Below are 18,254 nucleotides of genomic sequence, written 5' to 3' on the forward strand. Positions count from 1 at the left end.
TTATGCAGGGTCTCCTAATGATTCTGTAAGACGTGGTCTGGGACCGCACTGCAGAAAACAATGTCCAGCAGAACATTAGCCAGACTGAATCTGTAACATAGCATGACATCGCTTTTACAAATAGTTCCTTGATATGTTGTTGTTCTTTTTTCCCTAGTATTTCTGATCATCTTACTACCATTCATCAGTGCCTAACTCTATGCCGGGCCCATTACATGCTTTGACATGCTCAGGCGGCTCACGGACTACTGGCACGTGGGCGACAATGCACTGCTCCCTTGCCATATAGCACACAGGCCTAGACTGTCCCTTAGGTCTGCTTTTAGGTCTCTTCTTTCTGTGCCACTAGTTGGTGCCAAGCCACACGTGTTACTGCCTCTCTTTAAAAACAATTCTACGGATCCAAGTAATTTGGCTTTCATAGCCTGATACCAGTACCAGTGGCATGCTACCAAATTCCTACACTAATTTCTATGAAGCAAGCTAACTACCTATGTCTACTTGCTCATCTGACCGAGATGCTAATACGAGCGAACGTTTATTGGGACATAATAGATGTCACACACTAATTAGGCTCTTTTTAGCAATCTTCTCAAAATTATCTATGGAATACATACTATTAGCATCCACATTTTATAACCCAGAACACTGATGAGTTTCAAAGAAGGGAAGTTGCCAAGGATGAAAAGATGATTTCCTTCAAATACTAAATATCAGTGACTTATAAACTGTGTCATTTCAGAAAATGAAAGAATTTATAAAGTTTATTTTTGCCTTAGCCAGCTCATATCAAACTATCTTATTTTTTAAGTAAACTCTACACCAAACATGAGGCTTGAACTCATGACCCCAAGATCAAGAATCATATGCTCTACTGACTGAGCCAGTGAGGCACTCCAAACTATCTTACCTTTTAAAAGCGAACTTTGTTGGGGCCTCTGGCAAGCTCAGTCAGTAGAGCATAAGACTCTTGATCTCCGAGTCAGGAGTTCAAGTCCTACAATGGATGTGGAACCTATTTAAAACAAAACAAAACAAAACAAACTTTGTTGTCTCTCCAACCTTTTTTTGGGTCATACATTCATCTGGAGCCAACAAGCGCTCTAAAGAAAAATCTCCAAATTGTGAAGAAAACAGGCATATTTCCTCTCAGAAATATCAAAGCTAGAATGTTTAGCTTTTTCTTTTTTATTCAGTGACCAGTATCTGTGCCGTGGCTAGACCTCATTGGCTATGATACTGCAGTACACCCAGCTAGAATGTTTAGCTATTAAAGAGATTCCCCCAACTAGCTTCACATTGAGCGACTGCACTGTAGTGGCTCCCGAAGAGGCAGGCTCCCTCCTTCCAAGTCACCCTCATCAGAGAACACCTACTGAGTAGCAAGCCAGAGGTTTGGACCAGAATGTCCCATTCAAAGACTCTTCAAAGTGTCCAAACCTTCAAGTTTGGCCTATGAAGGAAAAAAACCTTAATTTGGGAGTGAGAAAATAGTGCTTAAGGACCACTGCCTCCAAACCTACATTCTGCAACAGTCCAAGAAAAAAGGCCAAGTACCCATGTACCTCAGGGCTATGGGCTCCATGATGCTTGGCAGTTATCCTCAGGTGTAACTGCTTTCCAGCAAGCTTCTTCCTGGACTTCCAGGTTAAGCACGATGCCAATGCTGTCTCACAGTCATGACTATCCTCCTTTCTTTAAGAATTTTAAATGACGATACAGATCTGGTTTAATTCTTCCTTTTGCATTTATATTTGGGGACCCCTGTTTGGGTTTTGTTTGTTTTGTTTTTTTAAGTGGGCTCCATGCCCAACATGGGGCTTGAACTCATGGCCCTGGGATCAAGAATTGTATGCTATACTGACCGAGCCAGCCAGGGGCCCCCTTAATTCTTCCTTTCACATTGAGATAAGACTATTGCTTCCTATATCAGTTTTATACATTCTATTAGTTTTAAGAACTATAAACAGATTGAAATTATTAAACATGAAATCTTAGGAATCAAAAATAACACAGGAGCTAAAAAGATAAAATCTTAAAAAGGGGGCACCTGGCTGCATCAGTTGGTAGAGCATGCGTCAATTGATCCTGGGGTCATGAGTTAAAGTCCCATGCTGGGAGTAGAGAGGACTTAAAAAATACCACCAGGACCAAAACCGTGGTATGAGGTAGTCAACAGTGTAGCATATGAGCACATCACCCCATCTCACCCTTCTGAGAGGCAAGGTCAGGTTATCAAGGTCCACTAGTCAAGTCCGACACAGCAACCTACACCAAGTGTCTTCTGCCATACAATTTCTGTGTAAGTCAGCTCCAGAGCCTGGGACAGTGGTGCTGGGCTGGGGTGTCGTGCCCTCAGCAGCAGAATGGTACCTGGAGATTAATACTGAAAGCTGCGCTTGGTCTGGATATCATCAAGAATCTGCTGCAGCTCCTCATCTTCAAACCGCCCCTCCAGGCTACGAGAAGAAAACCAAAAGAACTAAGTGTCTCAGCGACTGACAATGTTCCCGATCTCTTTTTAACACACTGATCTTTGAGCACCGCTATGCCCACTTCTCCATTTCAGCTCTACTTCCTGCATGCCATTCCTTTTAGAAACACTATGAAGTATTTCAAAGATTTAAAAAAGTATAGAAAATAAGGTAACCTTAATAGTTACTCCTACTTGATTTAGATTTCTTTGATAAACACAACAGAACAAATTAATGAATGGCTCTGTGTATGCTCCCTATCAAAATACCTTCCCCAGAATTAGCCATTATGCTAAATTTGGTATTTACCATTTCTATACTTATTTTATACCTATAATCTATCTCTCTCAAGTCATATGCAGCACTGTTTTTACTTTATAAGAAATGGCATCATTCTGTATATATCCTTCTACAATTTTCTTCACTCCAAATTCATTTTGGTATTTGATGTTATCCCAGTTCATTAATTTTTCATTGCTATATAAATGATTTTTTTATTCATGCCCATGTTTGACAGATTATCAAGTTCTGTTACCACGAACAATGCAGTAATGAGCACTAGAATACATGCCTTCTTATGAACTGTATGAGCTGCTTTCAGGGCATGTACCCAGGAATGGTTTTTGGGTCAGTGTATAATCATCTTTAACTTTACTAGATGTAGCTAAATTGTTTTCCAAAGTGAGTGACTGTACTAATTTGCACTCCTACCATCAGTGTATGAAAGATTCAGCTGTTCCACATTTTTGCTAACGGTGTGCTATAAAACCATCATTTTCATACCCTGTTAAAAAAGGCACTCCATTCAATGCTGATGATATCAGTCCATATTTTAAATGCACACACCATTTAGACACACTAATTCTACTTGTAGGAATCTATCCAACATACAGAACTCAGCACAGCCGGTACTAACCTTGGGATCAGAGCCTTTGACTCCTCAGCAGTCTCTGGGCAAAGGTTGGCCAAACAGGCCAACTCAAACTTATGAAGCTTCTTCTGGAGCAACAAGCTGATCACGGAGTAGAGAATCAAAACAAACAAAAATCAAAGAATGATGACTAGGAAAAAGAGAACCCAAAGGTACTTAGCAAGAAAGGTAAACAAGCAAAGCACTTGCAATCTTTCATATAGTTAGCTTGGCGGCCAAATCACACTTTCAGATCATTTCCTGGAGAACAGGAAGTTACAGTGAAATCAGACAGAGGCCACAAAAGTGAGCAGAGCACACAGGGCAAGAGAAGCCCTGTCATTTTAACTTTTGAAAAACCACCATATACACCTTAAGGACTACACAACCTTTTCCTCAGGAATTTATTTTGTTGTTATCTCCTCCCTTGTTTGGACATTGTGACAAGGAGGAAATTCTCTTTTAAACTTATCTACAAAATAAATATAGGCAAACCTTACTTTGTACAAATATGTGTGCAAACAGCATCTTATTTTAAATGCACAGTTCTAATTCAAATTGTATAAAACACTGTCAAATCCTATCTTGTTTTTTCACACATAGAGCTCTTAAAAGAGAGCTCATCCATGGTGGATTTGGTTTCAGAGAACACCTCAAACATCTGTTCGGAAACAAAACATTTACTGTGCGTATCATTCTATTACAAGCATATTAGTTATCACACAGAATTTAGAAAATACAGGACAGATAAATAAAAGCTACCCATATCACTGCCTAAACAAAATCAATGTTATTATCTTAGCGTATCATTCCAAACACTTTTCTGTTTTAGAATATTCACTCACATTCATCACTTTTTGTCACTTAAAAAGCTATATCCATTTTCTAAAGAAAATATTGTAAACTTAGTTACTTGGGAAGAGGTTTCTAAAGAAGTGTAGTGTAGGTATGTATGTGGAGGGGTTTGTTGTAAAATGAACATATACTCATAAACAATACAAAAGATATCAAAAAGGTGAAGATAACCTGAAATCCTACCCAGAAATAACTAGTATTAACTTTTCCATGGAGATCACCTTCCCCTCCTCTGTAATTTCTTTTTTAAAACAAATGAGTCATAACAAATGTCATTCTGTGATTGGCCTTTTTCCAATCAACAACACAGATGTTTTCCTATTAGTACACACATAATAGCACCCTGAACATGGCACTCCACTAAAAGGCTGTGCCATAATTTATATATCAAATTTCCTGCTGTTGAACATTTCAACTGTCTCAATTATTCATTTTAAGTAATGTTTTTTGAACATTATGTGTACTTCTTTGTGTATTTGATCAATTACTGTGTGATTTAGTTTTGATTACTGTGCATTTTTTTTAAAGATTTAATTTTTAAGTTCTATGCCCAACGTGGGGCTTGAACTTACAACCCTGACATAGAAGGTTGGCTGCTCCACCAACTGAGCCAGCCAAGTGCCCCAATTACTGTGTGTTTTAAAGATAAATTCCTGGAAGTCAAATTATCCAGAGGATATGAATGTCTTTAAGTTTATTTATTTTGAGAGAGAGAGGGAGGGAGGGTGAGAGGGATAGAGAGAGAGAACAAGCAGGGGAGGGGCAGAGAGAGAGGGGAACAGAAGATCCGAGAAGTGGGTTCTACGCTGACAGCAGAGAGCCCAGTATGGGGCTTGAACTCAGGAACTGTGAGATCGTGACCTGAGCCGAATTCTAGAGTCAGACACTTAACCGAGTCACCCAGGCGCCCCTTTTTCTAATCTTTTCAAATCCACTTAGCTCTTTTACCATTTTTTGATTTCCTTGAAGATGAGCATAATTTCATGTGAATTAGCTAGCCATTTAAAGTTCTGATTCAAATCAAGCCTCTAATTGGAGACGGTGTCCATTTTCAAAAACTGGTGTCACCTCTTTCTTAATTATTTGCTGGGAGTTTTCAATGTTAAGGATACCAATTCTTTCCCTGTTTATTTATACTTATATTTTGCATGCGGCATTTTATTTGACGTAGGGGAGTTTAAAGATATTTATACAAATTCTTTTTTTTATTCAGTATTTATTTAGTGCCCACAATGAGTCTGACAGTGATGAATACGACCAAGTTCCTGCCCTCACAAAGCTTATATTCAACTGAAATCACTCAAGTTTCCCCACATTTAAAGTCCTACTAACCACAGCCAAAATAATACGTATATTCACTCACATTGTCACATAACACTTTTATTCGCCATGGTTTATATTCCAATCCTTAATTCCTGAGGAATTAAATTCGGTGTAAGATACAGTGTTCAGGGGTGCCTGGGTGGCTCAGTCAGTTAAGTGTCCAACTCTTGGTTTTGGCTCAGGTCATGATCTCACAGTTTGTGAGTTTGAGCCCTGAGACAGGCTGTGTGCTGACAGGGCAGAGGCTGCCTGGCAATCACTCTCTCCCTCTCTTCTCTGCCCCCCCCCACTCTCTCTCAAAATAAATAAATAAACCTTAAAAAAAGGGGAGGGGGTATGTGTCTGGGTGGCTCATTCGGTTAAACGTCTGACTCTTGATATCAGCTCAGGTCATGATCTCAGTTTGAGGGACAGAGCCCCATGTCAGGCTCTGTGCTGACAGCATGGGGCCTGCTAAGGAATCTCTCTCTGCCCCTCCCCAACTCAAAATAAATAAACTTTAAAAACGTGATATAGTGTTCAAACTTTGTTTTAAAGTATTTCCCCACTAACCTACAATGCCATATACTGGACTCACACAAAATATGATAGAATTATATTTGAATTTGTTGTCATTTACGACAAATTCTTCTTCATTTTTCTTAGAAAATTTTTTCTGACAATTCTTACAATTTTAAGATCATTTTATTAGCCTCCTCCCCCCCCCCCCCCCCGGCCATTTCCTTGAGGTTGCAGAATGGCACTAAATATATACAGTAATTTGGGGAGAACCAACATGTTTACAATCCTGAGACCATTTGTTCACGAAGGTATAAGCCTACCTTCATCTACTCAGGTCACCTCACAGGCCCAACACTGCACACTCCCCTCCCATCTTTCCTCAGTGTGTACACCCACACTTTCTAGAACAGACTGTATACTTCAGATACAATTTTATCACCTTCATTTTCTGCACACTTAACATGTCAACATCTTTCATTTGCTACAATATTTTTTTAATTTTTTTTTAACCTTTATTTATTTTTGAGACAGAGAGAGACAGAGCATGAATGGGGGAGGGTCAGAGAGAGGGAGACACAGAATCTGAAACAGGCTCTAGGCTCTGAGCTGTCAGCACAGAGCCCGATGCGGGACTCGAACTCACAGACTGCGAGATCACGACCTGAGCCGAAATCGGACACTTAACCAACCGACTGAGCCACCCAGGTGCCCCGCTACCACAATTTTAATAACAATATAGTAGTTCACCAAATGACTTACCACTTTATTTATTTAATTACTATTGTATGTTTAGGTTGCTTTTCTTTTTTTTTCTTTTTACCCTTGGCTATTAGAAATATCTCCCTGAAAAATGTGTATATATATCTTTTTTGTACACTTGCTTTTCCTAAGGACAGTACTTCTCAAACATTTTCTCTGGAACACAGCAAACAAGTACCCCTAGGCGACCTGGGCACATGGGCTCAAATGACTTTCTGCATCTACAAGTAGGGCTTTAAGTCTTGTAATTTAATTCAAGAATTTATACACAGTTTTTGTTTTACTCCACAGTATGCTGGTATCTGTTTGTTTTAATGTAGAAATGTTTTAAAATCACCTACCATTAAATTAAACTGCTACTTGAGGAAGATGTTTCTCCTGTGGCCTCCTATATGCCCCAGAGCATCACTGTTTCCCAGGTTACATCCAACTCAATTTGAGAAGCAATGCCTTGGGAAAAAATGCTAAAACCCACCTTCTGAAAGGTACAGTTCCTGATTTATATTTACAAACATATAAAGATCTTGAGGGGAGCCTGCGTGGCTCAGGTCATGATCCCGTGGATCATGGGTTTGAGCCCTGCGTCTGGCCCTGTGCTGACAGCTGGAGCCTGGAGCCTGCTTCAGATTCCGTGTCTCCCTCTCTCTCTCTCCCCCTCCCCCTCATGCTCTGTCTCTTTCTCTCAAAAATAAACATTAAAAACAATTAAAATTAAAATACAAAAAAAAAGATCTTGAAGACATTTCAGGTGAATAATAAATAAATAAGCCCATTTTATTAAAACAGCCACCACCACAAATCACTTGTGTGTTGTTTATAGGTGTATATATGTATGTGAATGCATGGAAAAGATCTGGAAGAATAACAACAAACTGCCAATAGTGGTTACTGTACAGGATGACCATGGGGATTTCAGGTACCGGAAAAGGTGATCAAAGAGCATTCTGGTGATCAAAGAGCCGTTTTTAAATTTCTGACAAAGACATTATTTTTCTTACGTTCATGGTATAGATGATGCCCATTGGGTGCTGGTGCTGGTGGTGCTGGTGGCGCTGGTGGTGCTGGAAGCAAAAGTATTTTACGCGCAGACATCCACGAATTTGGATTAATAAAAACTTTCCTTTAGCACTCACCTGCGGACACTGGCAATAGTCTCTCTGTTTTTGAAACGACTGAAACGGGCTGTGTAATTTAAAGTTTTCATGAAGACCTCAGAAAGTTCCTGTTCATCCTCTGCACTCTCATTCTGTTGCTTTCGATGCTCCAGAAGCATGTGAACTTCTGAATTTAGTAGTGTCTCCGCTGTTTCAAACTCTATTTGTGAGAAGCACAAATGTCAGCTGAAAATATTCCTTCAAAAAAGACAGCTTCTAAATGTTCATTTTGCTTTCGAGATTAACAGCAAGTTTGCATCCCTGCATAAATCCAGAGGCCGCATATCCCACAGCTTCACCTTCAGCCAGACCTGCCTACCACAAGGCACAGAAGAGTTCATGAGACTAAAATTTAGTTCAGTGGGGCCAGACAGTTTCTAACATCAAAGAACCTGACCTGGACGTGCTATTAAATAATGACACGTCATTATCCTAATTAGGCCAGTTACTGATTCCAAAAGGGAGCATAACCAACAATTATTTCTCTTTAGCTTGCATGAGCTCCTAATGTAGTTCCATAATACTAATACTATACCCTCAATTTTAATAATTATTACACATTAGGGAGGGCCAAGGGTTTGGAAACACACAATAATGCACCCCCAATTCTATTTTAGTACCTGAATGAATCTATTATCTACTCATTCACCCAGATCACGTACTTGGCATTGGGCCTGAGGCCAGAAGTCCCTACTCCCTACCTTCCAGGTTTCATAGTCTTATGTATTTACCAACTAAACCTATTTCAAATATTTACCATCACACAAATCTCCTGCCCTTGATACCCATTTATTTTTTTAGTTTCAAGTTTTTTAAGTTCTAGTGAGTTAACATACAGTGTAATATTAGTTTCAAGTATATAATTTAGGGATTCATCACTTATACATGACACCCAGTGCTCATTACAAGTGCCCTCCTTAATACCCATCACCCATTTAACTCATCCCCCCGGCCCCACTTCCCCTCCAGCAACCTTGTTTTTTTTTCCTATAAAGAGTCTGTTTTCTGATTTGCCCCTCTTTTTTTCTTTTCCCCTATGTACATCTGTTCTGTTTCTTAAATTCCACATATGAGTGAAATCAATGTCTTTCTCTTATGGCACTTAGCATTATACTCTCTAGCTCCATCCATGTCATTGTAAATAGCAAGATTTCATTCTTTTTATGGCTAAGTAATATTCCACTGAGTGTGTACGAGTGTGTATGTACACATATATGTTATATATATATATGCACATGCCACATTTTTATCTATTCATCATTTGATGGACATTTGGGCTCGCTCATTTAAAATAATCCTCAGTCGGGGTGCCTGGGTGGCTCAGTCTGCTGAGCATCTGACTTAGGCTCAGGTCATGATCTCATGGCTCGTGAGTTCGAGCCCCGCATTGGGCTCTGTGCTGACAGCTCAGAGCCTGGAGCCTGCTTCAGATTCTGTGTCTCCCTCTCTCTCTGCCCCTCCCCCACTCGTGCCATGTCTCTGTCTCTCAAAAATAAACATTTAAAAAAATTTCTTTAAATAATCCTGTCGGTTGAGCATTTGACTTTGGCTCAGGTTATATATAATCTCACGGTTCATGAGTTCAAGCCCTGCATGGGGCTCACTGGTATCAGCCTGACAGCGCAGAGCCTGCTTCAGACCCTCTGTCCCCTCTCTCTCTGCCCTTGCCACACTTGCTCTCAAAAATAAAAAATAAACATTAAAAAAAATCCTCTTGGAGCACGTGGGTAGCTCAATCAGTTAAATGTACAACTCTTGATTTTGGCTCAGGTCATAATCTCAAGGTTTGTGAGTTCAAGTCCCACACTGGAGTCTACACTGGCAGCATGGAGCCTGCTTGGGATTCTCTCTTTCTCTCTGCCCTTCCCCTGCTTGTGCCCTCTTTCTGAAAACAAACTTAAAAAAAAAAAATTATAATAATCCTCATGAACAGTAAGAATACCAGTAAGCAGTCTTTAAAAACTAGTTTTAAAAGATAAATAAATTAAAAAACTAGGTTTTTCCATAATATATGGCAAACTTTCCCTATATTTTCAGAATAACATTATCTCCTTGGGAAACCAGTGTCTCCCTTGCATCCCACAGGAGCATACATTCCTAATAATTATTATAAAGTATTAGAGCTGGTTTCTGCCTTTTCTTTATCAGGGAGTTCCTCCAGAGTAGGAACCATTCATAAACATGGATTCATGTTTCTAATCCCACACTGATGAAGACTAATGAGGAAAACCCCAAATTATGTGCAATTTAGCATTTCCATGGGATCTGGGTATGTTTACTCTCGGGAAATCACTAATACCACTATCAGAGGGGTGGCCCCCCTCTCTCGGGCCAGGTGACAAGAGCTCCACTCTGCTTTCACAACAGTCTGTGCTGGGGGAGGGTGGCAGCAGGAGGAAACAGTATTTTTACTTGCAAGGTTCTCATTACTTCTGAATCTAACAGGCACCAAAAAGCTATTTTCTACTCAAGGTCAGCAGAATTTGAACAAGAGGAACTCAGAGCCAATTCCTGTCCAGCCCAGGTCACTGCCTGTTACTCACTGGTGAAGTGACGTACAAGTGAAGAAACTACTGCTTTCAAAGCAATGAGCTGAGAAAGCAGTAAATATTAGGAGCGTAGGACTCCACAGCTCTGAAGTGACAGTCACAAGTGACATAAGAGAAAAAAAAGCAGCAGCAGCAGCTAAAAAGTGGGTTAATCTCAACTTCTGAGGCTGCTGCATTGATACAGACTCAGAAAATGGAAATCAGGGGCATCTGGGTGGCTCAGTTAGTTAAGCATCTGACTCTTGGTTTCAGCTCAGTTCATGATCTCATGGTTTCTAAGTTCCAGTCCATGCTGACACTGCAGAGCCTGTTTGGGATTCTCTCATTCCTTCTCTCTGCGCCTCCCCCACTTGTGGGCAAGCTCTCTCAAAATAAACAAACTTAAAGAAAAAAAAGAAAATGGAAACCAATAGGCTAAACAAGAATTACTAGTAAGAATCATCTCCATGTTTGTTACAGCTATTGCTGCTTTTAAGGCTCCTGGAAAATTGGCCAAGTAAGATATGCCTCCCTTTCCGTACCAAGCAAAATTTACCTGTTAAATATAACAGAACAGAACTGTCAGAACACCAGGAAGTCACCTGTTCCTATTCTTTACTGAGGGTAATGTCCAAGTACTATTTATATATCACTTTCACTCCTTTCAAACAATGAAAGGTCAAAGCAGCCAAACTATGCATGTTACTCTTCCTCTGTACTGATCTTTTAAGAACCATAGCCACAATTTATTAATCCAAATCATTTATCAATTCATCCAAATTATTTATCAATTCTTTCCTATAAGAAGGAAAAATATTCCTTGACCAGTACCTCAACTGGGAATTTTCTTTTTTATTAAAAAAAAAAAATTAATGTATGTTTATTCTTCAGAGAGAGCAAGAGAGAGCGAGTGCGCACGCGTGCACAAGCAGGGTAGGGGCAGAGAAGGAGATACAGCATCCGAAGCAGGCTCCAGGCTCTGAGCTGTCAGCACAGAGCCTGATGCAGGACTCGAACTCACAAACCGTGATATCATGACCTGAGCTGAAGTTGGACACTTAACTGAGCCACCCAGGGGCCCCTCCACTGGGAATTTTGAGGACGCTTCATTACAAACATTATGATAAAGGTAGCAATTTCAGGTGGTCTTCTACTACAAAATTTTCTCTCTAGTACAAAATATTCTAGGGGATTTCTTTAAGGAAGGGAGGGAGGGACTGGGATCATACAAACCTTTTTGGAAAAAATGGCTTACTTACTAGTTTTTTCAGTAGAATTGCTGTTAATTATATCACATGGATAAAGGACAAATTGTATTTTCAGGCAAACATGCTGTGAAAACTACCACTACAAACTCTCAGATGCTTTCAGTTGCCTCATGCATTCTTTCTGTCCTAAAATGAATTAGCACACATTTGTTTGCTTGCTATATACAGCAAAGGCTTTCCTTAACTTTTAAGTACTTACTGTTGTTTCTATATATCTTCACATTTTTTTTAAGTCAAGTCTACCCCCAAAATAGGGCTTGAATTCACAACCCCCGACATAGAGTCAAATGTGGTACTGGCTGAGCAAACCAGGTGCCCCCATCTTCACATGTTCTAAACTACATAATAAACACTGTGTCGTCCCCCCCCCCCCCATATGAGCTGAGAAGTTAAAGATAAGAGATATTCAGAACTCTGACATACCATTACTTGACAGAATCTAAGATCTAATTATACCAAATTCAATAAAATTTTCATGTGTACCAGATGCTACCTGCCTTTATCAAAACAAATATTTTCAGAGTGTAAAAAATAAAAAGTACCTAGATAAAACCCAAGTACAATAAGCTTTATCATACATTAAGAAAGCATCTCTCAGTTATTACACTTAAACACACACACACACACACACACACACACACACACACACACACACTTCTATTCTGCCAAAAACTTCTATGAAGCTATCCTATGGAAATTTGACATTGAGCCTATGAAATAAAAAACTGGAAGCCACCTATATGCTTATCAACAGATAAATAGTATTATGGTAAACCACTAAGTATATCCGGCCCTTTAAGAGAATAAGACAGGAGTGCCTGGCTGGCTGAGTCAGCAGAGCAAGCAACTCTTGACCTCCAGGCCATGAGTTCAAGCCCCACAATGGGCCTGGAGTTTAAAAACAAAACAAAAAAAAAGTTCTACACAATATATTGTCAAAAAATTTCTTTATTAAAAGAAATTTTTTTTAAATGTTTATTTATTTTTGAAAGAGAGAGACAGAGCACAAGCGGGGGAAGAGCAGAGAGAGAGGGAAACACAGAACCTGAAGCAGGCTCCAGGCTCTGAGCTGTCAGCACAGAGCCTGACTTGGGGCTGGAACTCATGAACTGTGAGATCATGACCTGAACCAAAGTCGGACGCTCAACTGACTGGGTCACCCAGGCACCCCTACCGTCAAAATTTTTAAAGGCTGTAGCACTTCTTTTGTATAATCTCATTTTTACAAAGAAAAATAGTGTATGTGTATATTAATAAATAAACATAAAATTAGTCTGGAAGGATAAGCACTAAATTGTTTACAGTAGTTTCCTCTGGGTGAAAAGGGTGTAGAGTTTCAGTTTTTATCGTGGATATAACAATTTTAAAATTATTGGGTAATTTTAAGATTATTGTTAAGGTGGATACTGTGAAGATTTAGTTTGCATTTTCCACTATCTGTAAAATATGGTTATTTTAAAATCTTAAGCTTCTTGCCTATTTTTGGCTTCTAAATTACAAATAAAGTACATCAGCTAACATTAACAACTCAGGCAACAGATGTTGGCGACAATGTGGAGAAAGAGGATCTCTTTTGCACAGCTCATGGGAATGCAAACTGGTGCAGTCACTCTGGACAACAGTATGGAGGTTCTACAAAAAATTAAAAATAGAACTACCCTAAGACCCAGCAATTGCACTACTAGGTATTTATCCAAGGGATACAGGTGTGTTGTTCCGAAGGGACACATGCACCCCGATGTTTATAGCAGCACTATCAACAATAGCCAAAGTATGGAAAGAGCCCAAATGTCCATCAGCAGATGAATGGATAAAGAAGATGTGGTATATGTATACAATGGGGTATTACTCGGCAATCAAAACCAATGAAATCTTGCCATTTGCAACTACGTGGATGGAACTGGAGGTATCATGCTAAGCGAAATTAGTCAAAGACAAAAATCATATGACTTCACTCATATGAGAACTTTAAGACACAAAACAGATGAACACAAGGGAAGGGAAGCAAAAATAATATAAAAACAGGGAGGGGGACAAAACACAAGAGACTCTTAAATATGGAGAACAAACAGAGGGTTACTGGAGGGGTTGTGGGAGGGGGAATGGGCTAAATGGGTAAGAGGCATTAAGGATTCTACTCCTGAAATCATTGTTGCACTAAAACCTAACTAACTTGGATGTAAATTAAAAAACTAAAATAAAAAAAGGAAAAAAATAAATTACAAATAAAATACATCACACTGCACAAAGGAAGTTCCCTGACAGTAAAATGTGCTGTACTTGTAGGCAGTCCTCTGACAAAGGCTCTCCTTGACCCAAACTCTAGCCAGGCTCCTCTGAGTCCTCCTTTGGGACTCAACCTTGGCCCAGAAAGTCTTTAACAAAACACTAACATAATTTCTAACAGCTCAAGGCCATGTTCCTAGGATGACCTTAGCCTCTTTAAAGCTCCTGCCTCTGAAAACCCAAGTCTGCCAAAGAAATTTACTGTTTGTCCCGCCAACACCTGAAGGTAGGGCCTCCTCCGTCAGTTCACAGTGAGAGCTGTGGGAGAGGATAAGTTTAACTCTTGCAAGCGCCAGTTAACAAACCCAAATGGGTTTCAAATCGACCAACCCCCCCCCCCTTCCCGGTTTTTGTAATTTTTCACTTCCCTGATCCTATGGAGACCCCACTCACCTCCTCCCCATTTCTTTATTCTGCCTTTAAAAGGCGCAGTCACTCTGCACACATCGGAAGTTCAGTCCACGCTAGTCTCTTTTTCCTTTTGCAACCTTACATTACCTTTTTTTTTTTTTTAATCGGCTCCTTGCCCAATGTGGGGCTTGAACGCATGACCCTGAGATCAAGAGTCGCATGCTCTACTGGCTGAGCCAGCCAAGCGCCCTTGGAATGGCACATTAATGATTAATGATGATGTCCTTACCACTTTAACTAGTGTCGCTTTGTTCATCCTTGCCACATTCCTGCAGCACTTCGCAGTTTACCGGGTAAATTACTTAAACGAGTAGCAAGAGGCTGCTCAGGGGTGGCGTGAAGCGGGGCGCCCACGGTTCCAAGGCAGCAGGCGTGGAATCCGACTGGCCCCTCTAGAGGTACAGTGGCGGTGCGGGCCCAGGCCCCTCCCACGGCCGCATCCCCCATTCTCCCCGCCAGTCTCCTAGCCGGGAACCCGCCCAGCTGCCCGCCGCGGCCTCGGGTGAGGCACAGGGCGACGCCAGGTTTGCGGCGACCACGCGGGACAGCGGGGGCAGTCGCGCAGCCCCAGCCCCACCTTTGGGAAAGATAAGCTGTGAGGCATCCTCCTCTACGTCGCCGGCCCGCGGGTCGCTACCTCCGGCCGCCATCGCCACGAAACGCCACACCACGCCGCGCGTCCCACTCACACCGCCGGAAGCGGAAGCGCGGGTCCCGGCCACGGAAGGGGCGTGGTCGGAGGATGGGTTGGGCTTCCACCAGGAAGCTGGTGGGGGTGGCGCGGCTCTCTGGGATTCCCAGGCGGACAAGGGCGACGGAGTCCCGGAGCTTTTTGGGGAGTCGAGGGTCCCTTTGTCGTGCGTCCTCGGACTGGTCAACTGACCTTTCTGAGCCTCAGTTTCCTCGCCTGTCGTAAGGCCTGCTTCCTAGAGCCGGGGGAAGGATTAGATGAAACGCGGGAACGCGCTAATTGACCCTAGGAACTCGTCTTGAGGGAAAGCTGGGTTAGTGACGCCGAAAACACAGTGGAATTTCTTTGAACGCTTAAGTATTTTAAAAAATGCGATCGATTTGTAGTGAATTATTCTGATACTTCTGAGCACGTGGGAAGTGATGCTGAGAGACCTTTAATACATCTGTTGGAACATTTGGATGATACACAGAAATGTAAGCAAATGAAAAACGATGCTGTTTTCGGCTTGGGAGAAAATAGAAGATTGTACAACAAAGGAAGGAATTAGTGCATTATTTGTCTCTGTGGTGAACAGTGTTTAATTGTCCTTTAAACTGTGTTTACAAATGATGAATTAAGGGGCGCCTTGGGTGGCTCAGTCGGTTAAGCCTAAGACTTAACAGGTCATGATCTCCCAGTTCATGGGTTCCAGCCCCACATCTGGCTCTCTGCTGTCAGAGCAGAGCCTGCTTGGGACCCTCTGTCCCCCTCTCTCTCTGCCCCTCCCCTGATCACACGTGCTCTCTCTCTCACACACAAAAATAAATCAACATTAAAAATATATATATTACTTGACAATATGTAATCTGTATTCTTTTGATTTATAAATATAGTAATTTTTACAAAATTAATTTGCTGTATATCTGTATTTCCAGAAGAAAATTACTGGGTAAAATAATAGTAGGTTATATAGCATAGGCAGACTGTTTGAAAATGTTTTCCTATACGGTTCATTCATTGGATGCACAGGAAAAATGTCCTGATGAGGAGTCTGGGGACATTCAGCAGCTGGGTGTGGGAAATGGGCCTGGAACTCAGTATAGGCCTTTTTCTTCCATCTGTCCAACCAACAGGCCATTACAAGCACCAAATACCTACTGGACCTTACCATGTGCTGGCCAACATCAAGCTGGATACCCAACACTTGGTATCTTCTATATACACACAGCAGGAAAGAAGTGAACAGGTGAAGAAAGTAAGGAGAAAATGCACACTGTGATGTTTGCAAGGTGGAAGGTCTACAACATTTTCATTCAGGAAACCTTTATAAACACTCATGTGGAAAGCCCTGGGGTTAAAAAGATGATTGTCATAAATATGTCCCCACAAGATGACCAAAAGCAGCTGATGCAAAATCTGGGCTTATTTTCCATAACAAAAGACAGAAAATGGCAAGTGGTCAGAGAAAAGAAAGTGAAAGAAAATGCTATAGAAAGATACATAGTGGGGCGCCTGGGTGGCTCAGTCGGTTAGGCGTATGACTTCAGCTCAGGTCATGATCTCACAGTCTGTGAGTTCGAGCCCCGCATCCGGCTCTGTGCTGACAGCTCAGAGCCTGGAGCCTGCTTCAGATTTTGTGTCTCCCTCACTCTCTGCCCCTCCCCTGCTCATGCTCTGTCTTTGTCTCAAAAAAAAAAAAACATTAAAAAAAATTTTTTTTTAAGATACATAGAGAAAAAAGTTACTTGTGGTTGGGGGTAGGTGAGTCACAAGAGATATGAGGAGCAGGGGTGGGCACTGGAACTGTTCTTTAACATTTAGTCAAAACAGATGGGGGTAGTAACATGAATGAAATTATCAGGTACATACGAGGAATATTCACTCTTTGAGGTAAATTCATATTTCAATTTCCTTAAATGTCATTTTCATCATATAATTCTTGGGAAATGAAGGAAAACACTAATTATACAGAACTTACGCAAACACGTTTGCTGTAATACATATTTTATTAATGTTGCTCTACATTTTTTTCAACCAAAATAGTAATTTACAACTTTTGTAACCTTTTGGTGTGCTTCTCAAAGAATCTCTTGTAGACTGAATCACTAATGTCTTTCCTGGACCCAGGTATTCTGCCATTAATATAGTATGCTGATATGTTTCCCACTTCTCCCTATACTCAAAGTTAATGTTAAGAATCTCCCAATTTCATCTATTCTCTCAAAAATTTAAAAAAAAAAATCTTGGCACCTGCTGCTGGAAGTTGCCTGGTAAGTGTACAAAGGAAACCAAAGGAATAAACAAATGACCCCCTCCCTTTCACTATTAATACAATCTCTAGAGATACAACGGAATGGGGATGTGGGGATGTGGGGAGGTTATGTAACTGTGCAAACCACCCTTGCCTTCCAGGTACAACAACTTCCTGGAGGCTGCCCTGAGAGTCCCACTCTTGGACTCTAAAGCCCGTCTGGGCAGTGTGCCCTGTGTTTGAACTGTTAAGACTCTCCCTGAAAAGCCCTCTTGAGGGCTTGAGGTCAAGCTGGGCTTACTTCAGCACTCACCCCTTTCAGAAAGCCTATCCTGACCTGAAGGTCTGAGCATAGTTATGCTTCCTCCTCCCACATGTCCAGAGTAGCTTAGGGGTCCCAGAGGTTTTGATACTTGCCTAGTGGTCCCCATCTACATCTGACACTGGATGACAGTCCAGATAGTCATCCAGCCATTGCAACAGTACACTGGGGCCTGGGCAAAGCCTTCCTGGCAGGTTACCTTGGAGGTTCACAGCCCTGTCACAAAGCAGAACATTTGGCTCAGAGTAGTAACTAGCTGTCTGGCTCATAAATGGCAGAACCAAGATTTGAGCTCAGGCCTAGCAGACTGCCAGCCTAAAGATTCCAGTATCAGCATCCTTGGTTACTTATTTGGTCAGAAACCAGGGTGGGATCAAAGAAGGAATGGCCATACTGGGGGTGGGAGGCTGGATTCGCAGCAGGAACCTGAGTGGCTGACAGGATGAATTTGAAACCTCTCTCTCCTGTTTGGTTCCCCTAGCAATAGGTACAGTCTTGAAACTGGAGGGGTCACTTGTTTTTTAATTTGCTCTAGCATA

At 41.3% G+C, this 18,254-nt stretch overlaps 1 protein-coding gene across 1 annotated transcript; it reads right to left on the reverse strand.

Moving 5' to 3' along the window:
- Positions 1-731: 731 nt before the first annotated feature.
- On the reverse strand, positions 732-15,182 carry POLR2D (RNA polymerase II subunit D). Its single transcript, XM_060624800.2, has 4 exons — positions 15,047-15,182; positions 7,956-8,136; positions 3,391-3,486; positions 732-2,459 (listed from the first exon to the last, which is right to left on the reverse strand). Exons 1-4 carry the CDS (start codon positions 15,117-15,119, stop codon positions 2,381-2,383), a joined length of 429 nt encoding a protein of 142 aa, XP_060480783.1. The 5' UTR covers positions 15,120-15,182; the 3' UTR covers positions 732-2,380.
- Between the last annotated feature and the right edge of the window lie 3,072 nt (positions 15,183-18,254).

This window comes from Panthera onca, chromosome C1 (assembly GCF_046562875.1).
Source record: "Panthera onca isolate mPanOnc1 chromosome C1, mPanOnc1 haplotype 2, whole genome shotgun sequence".
Taxonomy (NCBI): Eukaryota; Metazoa; Chordata; class Mammalia; order Carnivora; family Felidae; genus Panthera; species Panthera onca.

Bases quoted from the DNA above. Each gene is read 5' to 3' on its own strand.
- POLR2D (XM_060624800.2), bottom strand. From the start codon at position 15,119: ATGGCGGCCGGAGGTAGCGACCCGCGGGCCGGCGACGTAGAGGAGGAT. The intron at 8,137-15,046 runs GTGGGGCTGGGG...TCTCACAAATAG, and splicing joins ACAGCTTATCTTTCCCAAAG to AGTTTGAAACAGCGGAGACA. The intron at 3,487-7,955 runs GTGAGTGCTAAA...CTCCGTGATCAG, and splicing joins ACTATTGCCAGTGTCCGCAG to CTTGTTGCTCCAGAAGAAGC.